The 18841-nt window shown below is 50.3% G+C and overlaps 1 protein-coding gene across 6 annotated transcripts; it reads left to right on the forward strand.

Annotated features, from left to right (window-relative positions):
- Positions 1-596: 596 nt before the first annotated feature.
- Positions 597-17998, forward strand: Dhcr7 (7-dehydrocholesterol reductase). Of its 6 annotated transcripts, none has more exons than XM_060383226.1 (10): positions 597-903; positions 3378-3505; positions 4443-4499; positions 6184-6275; positions 7855-8077; positions 9826-9916; positions 10040-10253; positions 12199-12403; positions 14454-14585; positions 16753-17998. In XM_060383226.1, exons 3-10 carry the CDS (start codon positions 4494-4496, stop codon positions 17215-17217), a joined length of 1428 nt encoding a protein of 475 aa, XP_060239209.1. In that variant the 5' UTR covers positions 597-903; positions 3378-3505; positions 4443-4493; the 3' UTR covers positions 17218-17998. The 6 variants fall into 6 exon arrangements, with proteins under 6 accessions (XP_060239209.1, XP_060239207.1, XP_021489627.1 ...); XM_060383224.1 differs by lacking the exon at positions 597-903 and adding an exon at positions 1145-1260; XM_060383235.1 differs by lacking the exon at positions 597-903 and adding an exon at positions 1260-1308.
- The last annotated feature ends 843 nt before the right edge of the window (positions 17999-18841 follow it).

The raw sequence follows: 18841 nt of genomic DNA on the forward strand, positions 1-18841 counted from the left end.
GGCTGAAGGAATGCTGAAATCAAGTCAACTCTCTGTACCAAGCAGTAAGCAATGTCCCGAGTGTCCTCCATGATTGCTAAGTCACCAGGGTCAAAGGTTGCTTGGGAACGCTGTATTTACCAGTCTGGAACACTTCACTCATTTTCTTGTTAATCAAGAGAAAGCTGGGGGCAGAAGAGATGGCTCAGGGGTTAAAAGCACTGGCTGCTCATGCAAGAGGATCCAGGTTTGATTCCCAGCACCCATGTGACAGCTCACAACTCCAGTTCCAGGGGTGACCATGTATGTATACATGTGTCTGTCTGTCAAGGCCGCTGGTTGCCTTAGAACTGGAATTACTGATGTAGGTGCTTGGGATTGAACCCCGGTCCTTTGGAAGAGCAGTACTCTTAACTGCTGAGCCATCTCTCCAGTCCCGACCCTATATTCTGTATACCCTACTATTCTATTCAAACGTGTACCTTGACTCGGTACTGGGGTTTTGAAAAGAAAAAATAGTAATAAAGAATATTATTGGGCAGCTGGGGCCGGCACGTGGACAGTGGCTAATAGTGCTGAAGTCACTTCCGTTTCCAGTTTGTTTTGTTGTGGCTGCAGAGGAGACTGTCGCCAGGAGAGGGGGACTGCAAGTAACTAATGTCAGGAGGTGGGGAGGAAAGAAATGAGAAGAGTGAAACTGTTCACGGCTGCTGCGTTAAGGCTCAGTTGGTTTGAATGTAGGCTGGACTTTCGCCAAGTACCTTCAGCCGCACGAAGGTGTGACTGAGTCCTGGCCACCAGGTGTTGCGTTTGGCTGTTTAGCTCGGGCCACAGCCGCCTGCACCCTTCCGCTAGCTGTCCCTTCCTTGGGTCCACCGCGGCCTCGGCAGCATCAGCTATTCCGTGCACGAGACGCTCCTTCAGGTAGGGGCTCTGCGGCAAGGTAAACCGAGGTGCGAGGGAGGCTGGCTCGGAGCCTGCGCGGCGGAGTCCACATTTGCATCCTTCCTCCCACTTGAGCCGGGTCAGACCCGAGACCCTAGAGGCGTGGGCGGGGCGGGGCCGGCCCTGCTGTCAATCTCGAGCCCGCCGCAGCCGCCGACTGGCGGGCCTGGTGGGGCTCCAAGTCAGCTCACCGCCTTCACCAATCGCAGGACGCTGCTCTCAAAGTCCACTTCAGATTGGTCGTGGGTGACATCACGTCATCTGAGCCGGTGCTTCAGGCAGACACTTGGGGCGGGGCTGGAGAGAGCGGTTCTAATGTCTGGACCTTGAGCGCAGGTGAGGGTTGGTGTACACAGATGAGGCCAGAGCTGCGGGAGAGGGACGGTGCGCACTGACGGGGTTTGTGGAAAGCGTCGGGAGTGCAGGCGAGGGGACCGTGTGTGCAGATGGGGTTGAGTATTCGGGGAAGGAGGCAGTGTGTGAGATGGAGAGGGATGTGCAGGTGAGACTAGTGTTTATGTATATTAGGGCGTGCGCATTTGCACAGGTTTGGGGTAGATTGGTAGACAAATGTGCTGACTTAGGGATGTGTGCGCAGGTTAAGGGACCAATGTGCAGATCGGGGGCGTGTGCGTGAGAGAGGGGGCTGTGTGCTCGAGTGTGGGGAGGTGTGTGCTTAGGGAAAGGGCCTGTGGGCCGGGCCGGGCCGGGTTGGAGAGGGGATGGGAGAATGCTTTGTCCAGATTGTCAGGTGCACCTGTGAGCAGGTACTGTAGGTGGACCTTGCTTTGCTTAGCTGGGGCCTGTGGATAGGAGAGGGATGTGAGCCCAACTCTCTGGGAAACCTTCGAATGTATGGAGGGCCAAGTGTAGACTTGCTCCTTGGCACAGCCTCCATACCACAGGGCACATACAGCCTGGCAAATCTCTTCGGTAGGATCTGAACGATTCTGTTCTCTCAGGAGATAGATGGGTTACCCACTGACGTGAGCATCTTGGGAAGCTCTAGGCATATCTGGCCTCCCAGGTTGTGGAGAACCTCCTGGCCCCCCCCCAAAAAAAAAAAGATCAGGATGGTTTTCAGAGGAAGAATTAAAAAAACCGAGCATCTTTAATTTATTTATTTTTTGAGCTACTTCTGATAGAATCTTCTGGAAATTGCTCCTCAAAGCAAAACAAAAAAAACCCCAAAGCAGCCAATAGGCATAGTGGGTCTGCATGCCAGGAAGAGGTGACCTTGTAGGGTATGCTAAAGCCCTGTTGCCAAAGAATTTGATAAACAACTTTTGGACGGAAAGGGACAAGTAGATGTGGTAATGATAATCTGTGGAACAATCTGAAATGGTAACGAGGCCTGGGGTGGACCTGAGAGAGGAGAAAACACTTTTTGCTTCTCATCTGATGTATATTTTGGAACTTTTGAGAAGCTTTGTGGCTTTGATTAGAAACAGGGATTATTCCAAAGATTCAGGGATCCTTTCCTCCCTCTTTGTGCTTGTGCTTATTTCTGGGGCTTCAGGAAGTGCTGCTGTTCCTCCACAGGGACCCCAAGCTTTCAAGATAAGTCAGACCAAAGTTCTGTGCTGAGAGCATCAGAGGGGCCCACGTGCGGAGCTCACTAGTCATGGGTCACCCCAGAAGCCAGCCTCATCTGACCTGGAGAAAGTGGTGTGGCACAGTGAACTTGCAGATGCCACTTGACCACAGAGGCTCTTCCTTTGGGAAAAATGAGGACACCCCCAACATGCCAGTTTGTAACGCTCCCACAGAGCCCAAGTAGAACCCCTCATCTTCGAGGTTCTTCCGTGACACAGGAAGGGCTCTTCCCTGCTGACGTCTGTTCGCAGAGCCAGCTCTCTAGCGCTGGGTAACAGAGCATCTGATTTCCCTGGCAATTGTCAGTGGGTATGACACAAGTTTGCATGTCTATGCAGAACATTTCGGGAAGTTCTGGCATCTCTGCCTGCTGCCACAGCCCCAAGTATTTCCCAGGATCAGTTGCTATTGGCTCATGCAGGTGGGCATGCTTCTCACTCCCCATCCATTTCCACCATTCTCTTGTATTCTCAGTGGCTTCTAGTATGTTCCGTGGTCAGGTACCAGCTTCCTGGTGAGTGATGGCCCCGAGGAGTGTGAGAATGGTTTTACACGTGCAGGTACAGCTGTCAGCATCCTAGGAAAATCTGTTAATATCTGCCTGTGCTGTGTCTAGCATTCCCGAGCCTCTCTAAAGATTTCCATCCATTCACCCCAGTGCAGCCCTCCATGCTCCTGCCGACATGGCTCAGTCACCCCAGATGGACTCTGTTGTGTATGTACCCCAGATCCTGAGCTCTCGTCCCTTCCTGATGTCAGCAGTGGCCTTGATACATACTCGTGGATTCTCGTGTGCCTTTGACCTTGACATTTCGGCTCCCTGGGTGACTCTGGTGTTTTTGTGGCCTCTGTGGCAGGGTGTGGCTCAGCATTTGGACAAGGACTGAACAGACCCTGGGTGACTTCTGAGCCTGGACATTTCAAGAGACACTTCTGAGAAAGAAAACTTCATTCTGTTGTGAAACCTCTGGTCCAGTGGTAAAAGGTGAGTATATTGATCACAGTGCCTGTGAGAATAGGCAGTGGAAGTGAGGCACTGTTTTAAAAGCTAAAGAATTGGCTGGAAAGGTGTCTTGGTGGCAGAGAGCACTGGCTGCTCTTCCAGAAGACCCAGGTTCAATTCCCAGCACCCACTCGACGGCTCACAACTGTCTGTAACTCCTATTCCAGGGGATCCGATACCCTCACCTAGACACATGCAGGCAAAACACCAATGTACCTACATAAAAATAAATAAATTACAGAAAATAAAAAATTAAAAAAAATCTCAAAATAGCAACCCCTAAATGAGGAAATCAGTGTACCATCACATGTGTTGTGTGAGCTGAAGTGTAGAAGGGGATCCCCTCTACCCAGCTGTCCCCTCTGGTTGTATATACATTTTTTCACAGAGTTTGATGCCTGTGAGAGGTGTGACCAGGTACGTGATTTATAAATACATTTAAAATAATTACTTTTGTATTCCTCCCCCCCCACCCCCCGAGTCTCATGTAGACCAAGCTGGCCTTGAACCTTCTGTGTAGTTCAGCATGATCTTGAACTCCTGATCCTCCTGCCTCCACCTCCCAAGTACTGGGATTTCAGGTGTGCACCACCACACCCAGTTTATGCAGTGTGGGGGATTGAACCCGGGACTATGTGCATGCTAGGGCTCGTCCAACTCTACCAACCAGAGTTGGTACCAGCTAGGCCAGAGGACCAGCCCCACTTGTTTTTATTTTAATCACTGTTTTGGGAGGGGGAAGTATGCCATAGAGGTCAGAGGACAGCTTGTAAGAGTTGGTTCGCTTCCTCCACCACGTGGGTCTCAGGGATTGAACCCAGGTTGTCTGCCTCAGCAAAAAGCGTCTATACCCACTGAGCCATCTTGCTGGCCCTTGTCTTTTTATTTTTTCATCCTGGATGATGTATGTTTTTGCCAGGTGCGGTGGATCACACCTGTAATCTCAGCAACGGGAGGCAGAGACGGGAAGATGGCTGTGAGTTCAAGGCCAATCTAGGCTATAGAATAAGACCCTGACTCCAGAAACTCCCAGAAAGATGTACATTCTGTATTTAGGTCGGAGGTTCTCCCCTCACTGGCTTTTACAATTTTCTAGCTTGTTAGATTATCAGAAAAGCAGTGTTGGTGCCAAGATTTATATCCTTATCTATGAATCAGGGCAAGACAAATGTCAATCCCTCTGCTGAGCCTCTTGGAAGGTATGTGAGCACGAGGCAGAGGGTTTATTGTGATGCATGTAGGCACCAGAGATTGGGGAGATGGCAGAACCTTTGGCAGTTGTATGGGACTGCAAATGGGGCCATTCACCAAGTGTAGTGTGTGTGCTGCTGGGCAAGAAGCAATGTGACTGCTTCTGGGGGTTGGGGCTGTCAGAAGCAGGCTGATATATCCAGGCAGCACGGGTTCTGAGGCTAGAAGTGCTGGAAAGCAAAGGCCTCTTAGAGGCAGAGCTCTCTCCCTCGCCCCCTTTCATTCTCTGTGTATACTTTTTGTGTATTTTGTGTATGTTATGTATGTGGGAGGGCGAACATACAGCATGGAGTATGTGAGTGGAGGTCAGAAGACAACTTTTGGAATTGCTTTTTCTCTGCCATGTAGTCTCAGGGATCCAACTCAGGTTGTCAGATTTGGTGGCAGGTGTCCTAACCTGTTGAGCAATTCTGCCAGCCCTGCTTAATCCTTAAACCTTAATCCTGGTTTCACTGATGACGAACATGTGTGTGAGTGTGTGGGATATCGCACCCTCTTCACTGGCTCTGCATCCTAGCTTTTGACATAGCATCTCTTGCTAAACTTGCAGCTGGCTGAGTTGGCTAGGCTGCTTGCCAGACAGCTCCAGGGGTGCTCTTGCCTGCTTCCTTTGTATCCCTGGGATTGCAAGGCTTGTGCTGCTGAACCTGGCTTTCTTTTTTTAAACATTGGTGCTGGGAATTGCAGGTCCTCATGCTTGCACAGTGAATACTTTACTGAGCCTTCTTCACTGCCCCTCTCCTCAGAAATTTAAAGGTATCATTTTAAAATCTCTGATGTCTAAAAATTTTACAAGCTTGTTTTGTTTTGGAGGTGGAGGGGGAAGTGTTGGGGTAGGGGAGACGCCTGAAGAGCTTATCTATGAAGTGTCCCCAGAGGTACCATTCTAGGTCCTAGTGGTGGAGGGATGAATAGGGAGCTGCCTTCTACTTACGGGAGATGGGCAGTGCACAAACAAAACATGCCCACACAGTGAGCAGGGGTATTCAGAAGCTAAAGGAACAGGTCACCCTGGAGGGAAACCACTTGCCATTAGCTGGCCACAGTCTGCTGAGAAGGGGACCGGACAAGAACATTGGTGAACTTGCTCAGAGCAGAGGAAGTAGTGGGTGCTACCAGGAAGGCTGAAAGCCATATAAAAATAAGGTGCAGGTTCCTGAGGTCTGGAGGAGCAGGGAGCAAGTGTCTGCCTCTGTCACGGTTGGGAAGGATATTAAATACTGAGCAAGGTCAGAGGTGGGAAGGCCAATGGGAAGAAGTGCAGGCTTAGGAAGGAACCTAAACCTGTTCTTTTCCCTTTCTGGAATCTGTCATGGCTGATCAGGTGCTGAGAAGGCTACAAAGTCAGTACTTGAGTCCTGGCAGGCTCTAGTTTTCTGGGAGGATCTGAGCCTCTCTCTTTTCCTCAGGACCTGATGTCTTCGAAATCCCAGCACAACCTTCCCAAATCCAAGAGTCCCAATGGCAATGCTGAAGCTCAAGGCCAATGGGGCCGCGCCTGGTAAGGAGCTCACCTGTTTTACTAGCTGGAGGGTAAAGTGGACTCTCAAAGGTCTCAGCCTCAGGGATGTTATGGACATAGAAAATAAATTATTATTTTAAAGACAAATGAAAGGTAAGCTGTTTCCCATTCCACAAAATAAAAAATTGGAAAGAAGAGCCTAGAAACCATTTTGGGCAAGCTGTCCTTTGTCTGAAGTGCTTGGTGCTAAAAACGGTCTCATTTCTGACTTCTGCTGCTGCTTTTTTGTATTGAGAAATGTATGTGTATATCTCCTGAGATATCTTAAGGAGGAGATTTATAAGAACCCTATACTCATGGCCTGAAGGTAACTCGCTATTTTCAGATTTTTTTTTTTTTTTTTTTTTATGCAACTTGTCAACTGAAGGTAGGTGTGGGACTCTTCCTCCGTCTTACCCTGCCAGGACTCCGGGCCATCCAGATGGCCTAAGGGTCATCTGGAGCCCTGCCGCCAACCCAGGAGCCCTGGCTTGGTGTCATGTTCTCTCTCTGCCATTGAGCAATGTGAGTCCTTTGTGTGGTAAGTGTCCTCCCTGGGTGAGAACTCTGGGAGCTACTGGCCTTGAGGGTTGTGAGGAACCCTCTGCACTCATGTTCTGGTCTCTGGGTTTTTTGTTGGTGGTCACAGATAGGACACCTATCTGTGACACAGGAGCAGCATGAGTGACCTGCCTTGTCTGGAGGGATGTCTGAACTGATACCCTTTCCCACCAGGTTCTAACTGGTGTGAAGGAAAGTCCCACACTTGGGAGGGCACCTTGGAGACCCCCATGTGGCCTGGGGGGAATTGGAGAGCATGTCAGAGAACACTGTGGGGCTCAAGGGACAGAAGAAAGTCTCAGAGGGGTGAAAGGATGTTGGCCTATATTTTGGTCTGTTTTATTGGGTTCTTATATCTCTACCTCCCTTCCAACCTTTATTCCACCCTAATCCCTCCCACCTCCCAATGTTAAGTAGGAGAGAAAGAAGATTAGGGGGCAAAGGGTCCGGCATAGTTCTCCTTAGACTACTTCCTTTTTACTAGGGCTATTGGGTTCCTAGGTGGCAAGTCCAATCTTCGTAGTCAGGATATTTCCAACCTCTTTTTCTTATCTCTTTGCTCTTTTCTTATGACCGAAGGGGAGGAAGCAGCAGACACCTTCTTCTTTGGAGCACTCGCAGCCCCTCTTGGGGCTCTGGCATTTATCCCCCCTGAAAAGTTCCCAGAATTCCAAACGTAAACTCTCCTCAGCTGGCAAAATCATGCCCCTACCAGAGCCCGAGACACATTATAGTTAGCTGCTGTGGACAATCTGAAGCAGCCTGAGATCCCACACATATTCTCATAAGTTTTTTTTTTTTTTTTTTTTTTTTAAGAAACCCAAATTCTCACTACAGAAGGAGTGTCTTGGGTACCCCAGCATGGCCTCAGACAGACAAAAGGGAATCTCAGAGTCTTGCGTGGGGCTTGAGGGATGGGAGTGGACATTTCTGTCCAAGGGACAGAAGGGAGTTTGTAAGCCCCCTGTGGGCTTTGAGAACGGGAGGCTTCGTGGTGACTGTCCTGTCCTTCTCTCAGGGAAGTGGACTGGTTCTCCCTGGCCAGCGTTATCTTCTTGCTGCTGTTCGCACCATTTATTGTGTACTACTTCATCATGGCATGTGACCAGTACAGCTGCTCGCTGATCGCTCCTGTGCTGGACATGGCTACAGGCCATATTAGTCTGGCAGACATCTGGGCCAAGACACCACCTGTGACAGCTAAAGCTGCCCTACTGTACACCTTGTGGGTCAGCTTCCAGGTCAGTCCTCTGCCTTGGGGCTGGGCGCGGTGGATGGGGAAGGGGTCCCGCTGCCAGGGTCTTGTCTGGGATGCAGACTTCTGACTCAGAGTGACCTCACATTCTCAGGATGCAACAGTCTCAGGAAGCATCTCTGTGTCACATTGAATCCTTCTTGGTTTCCAGCACCTGGCTGTAGCTCAGCAGCATGCCCTACTGGGCGGTGATTGCATGGGAGAGCATACAGTTCCTGAGGGTGTCCCTATACACAGTTAGAATCTTTTTCACAGTAACCCCTGGGAGGCGGTGTCCTAGACTCTATGGCTTCTGCAGGTTGCCAGATAGTCCTGATCAGGGGTGTCTTTGCCTGTGATACAACCTCTCAGCCTGAAAACTAGGACGTTACCAGGGAGAATCAACCTTCACAGGTTAGATGTTGGACATGATGTAAGTCTATAGCCAGGACAGGTTAGGGAACCACACGGGAATCAGGTCACCTTGTTTTTTCCCAGGCAGAATTTTGCATTGATGCTTGTCTCTCCCAGGGTCCAAAGTTTTGTCCTCCAGGGTCCACCTCCTTTTCATTACCCTGGTCCTCTGGCTGAGAAGGATAGCATGAGTCATGATAGCTAAGGCACGGGAACAGCCCAGCTGTGCAGTAGAGGACAGGATCAGCAGCACATTGTCTGTGCATAAATAGAATGCCCTTAGACTGTAGAAAGGATGAGCTGTGGGGCAGGTGGGCCAGTGTTGGAAATGGCTACCAAGCAGAAGATGCCAAGACCAACTGGAGCAATTCCATTTATGTGAAATTCACAGGCCGGGAAGATTGGTGGCTGCCAGGGACTGTGGGAGAAGGATGAGAAGTGGTTGACTATGGGAATAGGGCTTCCCCCTTTTTAAATAAAAAAAAAAAAAAAATAAGGGCGGTGGGGCGGTGGGAACATATTTCAAGACAGGATTTCTTTGTGTAGCCTTGACTGTCTTAGAGCTCACTTTATAGACCAGGCTGGCCTCGAATTCACAGAGATCCATTGGCCTCTGCCTCCTGAATGCTGGGATTAAAGGTGTGTGCCACCACTGCCTGACTTTAAAAAAATTTTTTTTGATGATTTATTTATTTTATGTGTGTGAGTGTTTTTTTCTACACATATGTATAGGCACTGTGAGCTTACAGTGCCCAGTGGAGGCCAGAAGAGGGCTTACAATCCCCTGGAACTGGAGTTACAAACAGTTGTGAGCCACCATGTGGGTGCTGGTGCTGAGAACTGAACCCATGTCCTCTGGAGGAGCAGCGATTGCTCTTACCGTCAAGTGCTCTCTTTTCCATCATAGGGTTCGGTAGTGTTCTAGGATCAGACTGCGGTGATAGTTGCCTGGTCTTGTGAACCTGTTACATGACTGAACCGTGATGTTGAAAGGGTGGGCTTCATGGGATGTGGTCACATCTCAATGCTTTTATTATTTCTTTAAAAGACAGGCTCTGAAATCATTATTTGTTTTGATTTTTTTGTGCACTGATATTTTGCCTGCATGTATATCAGTATGAAAACGTCAGAACTCTGGAGTTACAATTGTGAGATGCCCTGTGGGTGCTGGGACTTGAACCTGGGTCCCCTGGAAGAGCAGCTAGTGCTCTTAAACACTGAGTCATCTCTCCAGCACCCATCTCAATGATTTCTTTTTCTTTTTTTTTTTTTTTTTTGAGACAGCTCCTGGCTGTCCTGGTGCTCACTCTGTAGATCTTTCCGCTTAAAATTCTGTTTCAGGTGTTGCTTTACTCCTGGCTTCCTGACGTCTGCCACAGATTTCTGCCAGGCTACGTTGGAGGCATCCAGGAAGGTGCCATAACTCCAGCAGGTAACTTTTGCCCTGAGTTGGTAGGTGCCTGGCCAGGCCGCTCTGTATTCTGGAGCTGCCCTCCCACGCCGATTCAACTTAGGTGATCCAACGAGCGTGCTCTGTTTGATTCTCCCTCTGCAGGGGTTGTCAACAAGTATGAGGTAAATGGGCTGCAAGCCTGGCTCATTACCCACCTCCTCTGGTTTGTGAACGCTTACCTCCTCTCCTGGTTCTCCCCTACCATCATCTTTGACAACTGGATCCCACTGCTATGGTGTGCCAACATTCTGGGCTATCTTGTGTCCACATTCGCAATGATCAAGGGCTACCTGTTCCCGACCAGTGCCAAAGACTGGTAAGTTCCTTAGGAGCTGGTTGAGTTTAGAGTGGATACCCAGGGCCGTCTGCTCCCTGGCATAGAACATTGGGAAACCTTGAGATTTGGGATCAGCCTTTTGGATGCTTGGATTTTCTTGCTTTAGGAAGAACTGCCAGAGGTAGCCAAGGCTGCCATGGGAGCAGTTAAACCAGAAGGACAACTTCTGGCTGAGGAGGAGGTAGATACTGCCTTTTTCTTTGGATTATTTCTTGTGAAACAGTCTTAGTAAAGAATCCTGTTATCTTATCAGCTTTACCATAGCTGCTTTTCCAGGAGAGCTGCTTGCTCACAGCATTCTCGTGGAATCTTGGGGTTGGAGGCCAACTGTCCAGATCATCCTATCTGCCTACCCAGCCATTTACTTATCTACCCATCTACTCATCTGGCAATACATCCATCCATCCATCCATCCACCCACTTATCCATTTGTTTACTCATCCTTCTCCCCATCCACCTCTCTGTCCATCTACCTATTTGCCCACCCATATATCCATCATCTACTCATTCTTCTATCCACCCACCCATTTCCCTTAACTCTGTCTACTCATCCACCTACATAGCCACTCACCATCCACTGATGTAATCATCCGTTCACCCACCACATGCCCACCCATACATCTCTCTACACATTCATCAACCATCCACCAACCCATCCATCTATCCATCCATACATCCATCCACCTGCCATACACCCATCCGTCCACTTATCCATCTACCTACCTGCTACCCATCTACCCATCCATCTACCTATCCACCCATCTATCTACCCACCCCCACCCATGCACTCATCTCTCTACTTACCCATCCATCTACCTACTGTATACCCATCCATCCATCTGCCCACCCATTAACAGATAATTGGCGAGCTCTTCTCGAGTTCTTAATTTTGACTTCGGACGCAGGTGAAAATGGAACATTGGCTGCTGGTTTTAGCTTTGGGGAACCAGCCTCAGGTGAGGATGCTGTGTGGCTTGTGCTACCCTGTGCTGCAGATGACTGCCCTGCTGCCTTTTGAGGCTCCCAGAGCTGTTGCTGCTTTTGTAGACGTTACGTTTGGTTCTTTCTATTTAGCCTGACCGTCGGAACTAGGCGGGAGAACCTAGCTAGCAATAATACCTCTGCATGCACAGAAGGCTATACCTAGGAAGGATATCTCAGCTAATTCTCTACCCCAATGTGGGATAAATGTCTGCTGTGGGGTCAAGTGACCAAGACCATGAGTGGTCACTGAACCTGTGGAATAGGGAGAAACATGGGCCCTGGAGCTTAGGCTGTGAGCACGGGACACGTGCCACTTAATCCAAGTGTCCCTGTGTTTTATGTCTCTGCTGATCACAGTGTACTCTGAGTGAGAATGAACGCAGATATGGGTCTGAGGGCAGGGCTGCTGTGCTTTCTCTTGCATGGACACTTTATGGTCACAGCTGCAGCCAGGCTGCTTCCTTCACTTGCCAGCACCTGAACATTGGTGTCCACAAAGCTAGATGAGCCATCTGTGGCAAGATATGCTAGTTGATTTAATGTGCCTTTGGAGGGTGGGGGATATGGCTTATTGGTTAAGAGAACTGGCTGCTCTTGGAGAGGACCTGGGTTCAATTCCTAGCACTCACATAGCAGCTCACAACTGTCTGTAACTCCAGATCCAGGGGTTCCAATTCCCTCCTCTGGCCTCTGACGGCATTGCACACACATGGTGCACATGTATTTTACCCACATGCATATCTGAAACAAGTGTTTTTTTTTTTTTTTTTTTTTTTTTTTTGAGACAGGGTTTCTCTGTAGCCTCTGTAGGCCAGGCTGGTCTCAAACTCACAGTAATCTGCCTGTCTCTGTCTCCCGAGGGCTGGGATCAAAGGCTAAGCTACCACACTTGGCTGTTCTGAAACAAATTCTTAATGTGTCTTCTGTTGATGTTTTTAAGCAAATTCACAGGCAATTTCTTCTACAACTATATGATGGGCATTGAGTTCAACCCCCGTATCGGAGAGTGGTTTGATTTCAAGCTTTTCTTCAATGGACGCCCGGGGATTGTGGCCTGGACCCTTATCAACCTGTCTTTTGCTGCCAAGCAGCAGGAGCTTTATGGGCATGTGACCAACTCCATGATTTTGGTCAACGTCTTGCAGGTAACTTAGTGTGCTTGCAGCAAGGGAGGGTGGACCACCACACCTGCTGGACTCTGGGAGAGTTCCCAGCATGCCATCTTATTCAGAGCTGGGCCTCCCAGGTCACAGTGAGCGCATTCTGAAAATCTACTGCTACATAGATGTCACTGTGCCAGCCTTCGGAGGGACAAGGCAGATACCATGCAGTCTGGCCTGGTCCAAGGAGTACACCCTTACGTACTGCACTCAGATGGGATCTGAGAGTTTCATGGACCTTTGTAACCAGCTAGAGAAGAGAGGTAGCAGGCAAGCTACAGACACAAGGAGAGGCCTTTGTAGTCTGCACAGAGGGAGAAGTTGAGACACTGAGGAAGGTCCTGTGTCCTGAGCAGACAGAATTAGGAAGCTTGTGGCCAGGTGGGACCAACATGGAAGCCCTTTTGGAGGTTTCCAACCTTCTGTTAAAAGCAGTTATCAATCAGGAGGCTGGAGCAGGATTGTTGTGAGTTCAGGACTATCTGGGAGTTACATGCTGCATTTGAGAGCAGCGTGCACTGTGGGGTGAGGCTCTATTTTGAGAACAACAATAAGACTAGGGAGATGGATGGTTCTGTGGTGAAAGTGCTTGCCCTGAAAGCATGAAGGCCAAAGCTCGGATTCCCAGAACCCGTGTAAGTGGTGGGTGGGCATGGTGCAATGGTAGCCTCAGAAGGCAGAGGCAGGTAGATGATCCCTAGAGCAGGAGCAGGATGACCATCGAGACTAGCCGTATCATTGAGTTCTACATTTGATTGAGAATCCTTGCCTTAGTGAATAAGGCGAAAGGCTTCAACCTATGGCCTCTATATGCACTCACACATATATACACATGCACCCACGTTTATGTGCCCACACACATGTACCACACACACACATGTGCAAAAGAAAAGAAAAACCCCGTGATAACACCAACAAAGTAGTGAGAGAAAATGCCGGGTGATGCTGGGATGTGGCATGTGTCTGGTGGGTCCAGCAGGACTGCAGGGTGCCAAGGGAGAGTGACTATAGATGAGGAGGCCATGGGCACAGCTCAGGCTGGCTGAATGCGTGCAGGGGTGGGGCCAGACTGTGGGGACAGGACTGGATGGGTGAAGTCCCTGCCTCATACCAGCTGTGGTCATTCAGACCTGTGGACCTGAGGAGCCAGTGATATGCCAGGACCATGGCCTCTGGGAAGAGTCTTCTCTGTGATCCTCTGGAAGCTGCTTCTGTGCTAGGGCATAGAGATGGATGGAGAAGAGACCTGCTTTTTCACAGAGCACTGGGGTCCAGGCTCCGCAGGCCGGCTTCCTGACACAGCCAAGGCTCAGTAAGCTGGGACTGTGTGTAGGTGTTATAGGCAAATCCCAGCATGCCTGTGCTAAGTGCACTCCCTTTTTATAAGGGACCTCCTCAGGCAGGGTGCTCAATCTTTGCCTTATGCAACTGTGGCTAACACCATGGTGATGAGTCAGAAGTCTCTGGAAGATTCTCTTGCTATATCCCAGCCTTAGTCACAGCTTATGGTCCCATGTAGGTTTCCTTGAGGTGAGAAGCGACAAGCAGGGTCTTTGCTTTTGCCCATCTCTGTGAATGGACCTTAGTCTCCTTGGACACCTCCCTCGTGTGTGTACGTAAGGGTGTGCTCCTTGGACCAGGCCAGATTGCATGGTATCTGCCTTGTCTCTCCGGAGGCTGGCACAGTGACATCTATGTAACATGGTGCTGAGGGGTAGCTGATGGGCCAAAGCTGGGACATTTTCCCTGTGGATGTCTATGTTGGTGTCTACCATGGTGCTCAGGGCCAACTTTCCAGAGACGGTCTTTGAGCCCTTCCATCCTGAGTCATGTCTGCTCTGAGCTCCACAGCTCATGTCACCTGTGGGAGCTACAGCTGGGAGCCCTTCCTTCTGATGGACAGTAGCCCCCCTCCCCAGCTCTCTAATGTTCCCAGCCTCACAGTAACTTAAGTTACTTAGCGTTCCAACTGCCCGTCCCCCATCCCTCCTCTGCATGGGCCTGTGGTGCTGACAGTGTTGGCTCCGTCTTGCAGGCCATCTATGTGGTGGACTTCTTCTGGAATGAAACCTGGTACCTGAAGACCATTGACATCTGCCATGACCACTTTGGGTGGTACCTGGGCTGGGGAGATTGCGTGTGGCTGCCCTATCTCTACACGCTGCAGGTGAGGAGCAAGGGTGGTGGGACACAGTGACCAGCCTCATGGGCACTGGCTATGTGGTCTCCAGTTGCTCCTGGATGACCTTGAGCAGACACACATGCTGGGCTTGCCAGGGTGTTAGTCCTTGGGGATCACTGGACCAGTGTCTTCTCCCAAGAGGGGAAAGCTTGTATCACAGATATCCTTGACCCATCATGGGATTTGGTTCCCACTCCATCCATCCTACACTGAAAGTACCAAAAGGAGAAAGCGCATTTAACACACCAGGCATAGCCCAGCCTTGCCTTCCTTAACATAAACATGGCCACGGCTCAGCAAAGTCATTCCACATACGGCTTGGAGGGCTGGCTGGCATTCACCTTGCAGCAAGGCTGGCCTTCAACTTGTGATCCTCCTGCCTCAGCCTGGATGCTGGAATTATAAACAGTCATCACGCCTGTCTATATGTCTGTCTCACATGGAGGGCATCCTGAAACCTGGCCTTTGTGTCCCGAGGCACAGCTGTGTGGCTATGCAATGTATGTATACAGACATACTCTTCATTCTGTATTTGTATTTGGGGTCTCTCAAGCAGAAATCAGCAGGAAGGGGATGGTAGTGGGGTTTGGTAGGTCCCAAGCTTTCAGTGGGGGCCTGAGAGCCCAGACAGGAGTGCTGTTGGAGTTCTGGTAGAAGACTGCCTCCAGGCAACACTCCCTTTTCCCAAGGGAGGTTGGTCTTAGTGTAAGAGAACAGGCGCGCCCACACTGTGGGTATTATCTGCTTTACTCAGGGCTTATCTAAATGTTAATCTCAGCTGGAGAGATAACCTCAGGGGTTTTAAGAGTGTGTGCTTCGGAGAAAAGTGTGGCGCACACCTTTAACTCCAGTTCTTGTGGGGGCAAAGAGAAGCAGATGGATCTCTCTCTGAGTTCGAGGACAGCCTGGTCTACAGAGTGACGGCTACACAGAAAAACCCTGTCTTAAAAAAAAAAAAAACAGAAACAAAAAGAGTATGTGCTATACCAAGAGGAGGGCCGAGTTCAGATCCCAACACCCAGAGAACAAACTGGGAAGCCCCATGCATGCCTGTAACCCTAACACAGACAGCCTTCTTAGCTTCTAACCTAGCCAAGAAAACTTGAGCCCCGGGTTCAGGACGAGCCCCAGCCCCAAAGGAGTGGGTGAAGAGTGACAAAGGCAGACAGCCAACACTTTTTTTTTTTTCTGGTTGCTTCGAGAGTGCTCAGGTGCACATGCATGCACACACAAATAAGTGCACACAGGCTGGGCGCAGTGGTACATGCCTATAATCCCAGCACTCTTTGAGGAGGCAGAGGCAGGCAGCTCTCTGTGAGTTCGAGGTCAGCCTGGTCTACAATGTGAGTCCAGGACAGCCAAGGCTACACAGAGAAACCCTGTCTTGAAAAAAACAAAACAAAAAACCGACCAACCAAACAAACAAATGTTAGTCTCATCCCCACATTTGCGGTTGGCCATATATATGTACTGTGGTCTACCTAAGTTGATAAATAAAATCAGCTGTCATCACTGTACATTCAGATTATCTTTTCATGTGCTACGTGGTTTACTTTTGCATAACAGTATATGATTTACCAGCTCCACCCGCTGGTGATCCAGCATCAGTTTTTAGATCTTATGATGCAAACATGGCTATCTTCATGGCACATAGAAGAGGAAGCAGCTGCAGAGCGCAGTCAGTCAACTGGCTCACAAAGTGGTCCAGCCTGTAATCAGGGAGAGTGTTCAGGGGCCTGAGTGTATTCAGCCAGTTTTCCTCCTGCTTGCCTCTCCCCTCCCTCCTCCTCCTTTCCCCTCCCTATCTCTCCCTCTGCTTGCCAGTCCTTGGAGTTGAACCCTGGACCCCGTGCTTACTAACCAGCTGCTCTATCACTGAGCCACCTCTTGCTCCCTCTCTTTTTATCTTTTGACACGAGGTCAGATGAAATTTCAGTAAATCATTCAAGCAGGTCCTGAACTTGTAGTGAGTGCTGGGGTTACAGATGTGTGCCTCCATGCCTGGCCTCATGGATCTTACTCCACAGGAAAGGAAACCAATGTGATGTGTGTCTGGGGCTGGGCCAGGGTTTTCTTAGCCGTCACTGATGCCCACTCTGCTCTGCAATGGGGCCACCCTTCACCTTTCTCCCCTTGCCTCCTCTTCCCACAGGGCCTCTACTTGGTGTACCACCCTGTGCAGCTTTCCACCCCCCACGCCTTGGGCATCCTGCTGCTCGGCCTGGTTGGTTACTACATCTTCCGAATGACCAACCATCAGAAGGACCTGTTCCGCAGGACAGATGGGCGTTGCCTCATTTGGGGCAAGAAGCCCAAGGCCATCGAATGCTCTTACACATCAGCCGATGGGCAGAAGCACCACAGCAAGCTGTTGGTTTCGGGCTTCTGGGGTGTGGCTCGTCATTTCAACTATACCGGTGACCTGATGGGCAGCCTCGCCTACTGCCTGGCTTGTGGCGGCGGCCACCTCCTTCCCTACTTCTACATCATCTACATGACTATCCTGCTCATCCACCGTTGCCTCCGTGATGAACACCGCTGTGCCAACAAGTATGGCTGTGACTGGGAGCGCTACACAGCCGCCGTGCCCTACCGCCTGGTGCCGGGAATCTTCTGAGGGCCATCCTGGGAAGCATAGGGAGGCTCTGTTGATTGCGTGGAGTGGCACACATGGCATCCCACCTTTCCCATGCATGGGCCTCAGTTTGATCATCTGTTGAATGGAGAGCCTGGTGCCCCACAGTGTCCAGCTGGCAGCAGCTAGAGAGTGGAGTTCACATTGAGCCCCCAGCGGAATGACTTGTTTTCTCTGTTTAACATCCTGAGGGCAGAGGACTTTCAAGTCTGTCTCTGTTGGGAGCCCACCATCTGTTCTGTGCAGATGGCTTAGGCTTACCAGATGTCTCCCAGGATTGGGCACTCTGGTAAACTGGAGACAAATGTTCTGCCATGTTTTTCCCTTCTTGTTCTGCCATGGTGGGCTGGTCCCCATTTTTGTCTGTGGCATGTGCAGTGTTGCTTGGCCAGCAGAGGGCTCGTGGGCCATTCAGAACAAAGGCTTTTGTTTAGGTTCTTGTTTTCACCCCAGGAATGCCAGGCAGGGGTCTGGGATATCCAGAGCCGCTGCCCACTGCCTAGCCCCTGGCTAACCTGGTGCTTCTTGTTTACCCCTGACACTTGGTTCTGAGGTAAACAGACTCGCTCAGACAACTGAGAAATGTATCACCAGCCAGTGGCCTCAGCCACACCTTCCTAACCGGGATTCCGGTGGTGGGGAGGTGGGCCATTCTTATTAGGGACACTGCCCACCCCCAAACTCAGGGTATTCTGTAAAACTAGATAGGATCCTCTTAGCCTTGGAGATGATTGTTTTTATTAAATCTGCCTTGTTAAATGGGTCACACTGTGCTGTCTCCTGAATGGGCCTGACCAGTGCCAGGGCTTGGGGTGGGAGTGGGAGTGAGGGGTGTTGTATGGTATAGATGGAACCCCAGGAAGTGTTAGAACCAGTGCATAGGCTGCTATCAAAGCTTCATATCCTACTTGGCATTGGGGTGAACTGTGCCCAGCCCTCCATAATTCCTCCATTAGTCCAGAGCTTGGCTGGATCATTTGCTTGTTGGAAGTGAGCCCATTCCATCTGCCAGTGACAGGAAGCCAGTGTCCCCAAACAAACGGAGAAGCTATGCGTCTGGGCCTGGACTCCTCTAGTTTCTGGAGAACTGAAGATGAAGGAGAGGTGAGTGGTGCCCACAGCCCAGGCACAACTGGTCTGCTTCTGGTTAGAGCTGGTTGAACACTGACAGCTGCTCCTGGAGAGAGCCGTGGATCCTGCTAGCCCGACTGGGTGTTCTGTCCGGTGTGTCTGAGAATGTGGACACGAGGGGTTTTAGGCATCTCTATTGGCTGCACAGCGGCACTTTCACTTCTCCCTTGAACAAAGTCCTTTGGAGGAGACTGGGGTGTGGTGGCCGTAAACTCATTCCAGGTCCCACTGTTCACATGTGAACTCTGCCTCTGCCTTCTGAAGGCTATATAGCTTACATAGGTGACCCTCTGTTGGCCTCAGCACCCTCATTTGTGCACGTGCTGAAGATCAGTGTGCCAGTCTTCCTGTATTGCTGGAGGCAGACTTTCAAGCTCATTTGCTAAGAGGCCTGGGTTCCCGTGTTGGTAGAGCTTGTCAGTTGGCTCTGGTTCTAGTTTGTGTTAGCCTGGGAGCCCAGTAGTTTGGGCTTTGG

The sequence above is a fragment of the Meriones unguiculatus genome, chromosome 1 (assembly GCF_030254825.1).
Source record: "Meriones unguiculatus strain TT.TT164.6M chromosome 1, Bangor_MerUng_6.1, whole genome shotgun sequence".
Lineage (NCBI taxonomy): Eukaryota > Metazoa > Chordata > Mammalia > Rodentia > Muridae > Meriones > Meriones unguiculatus.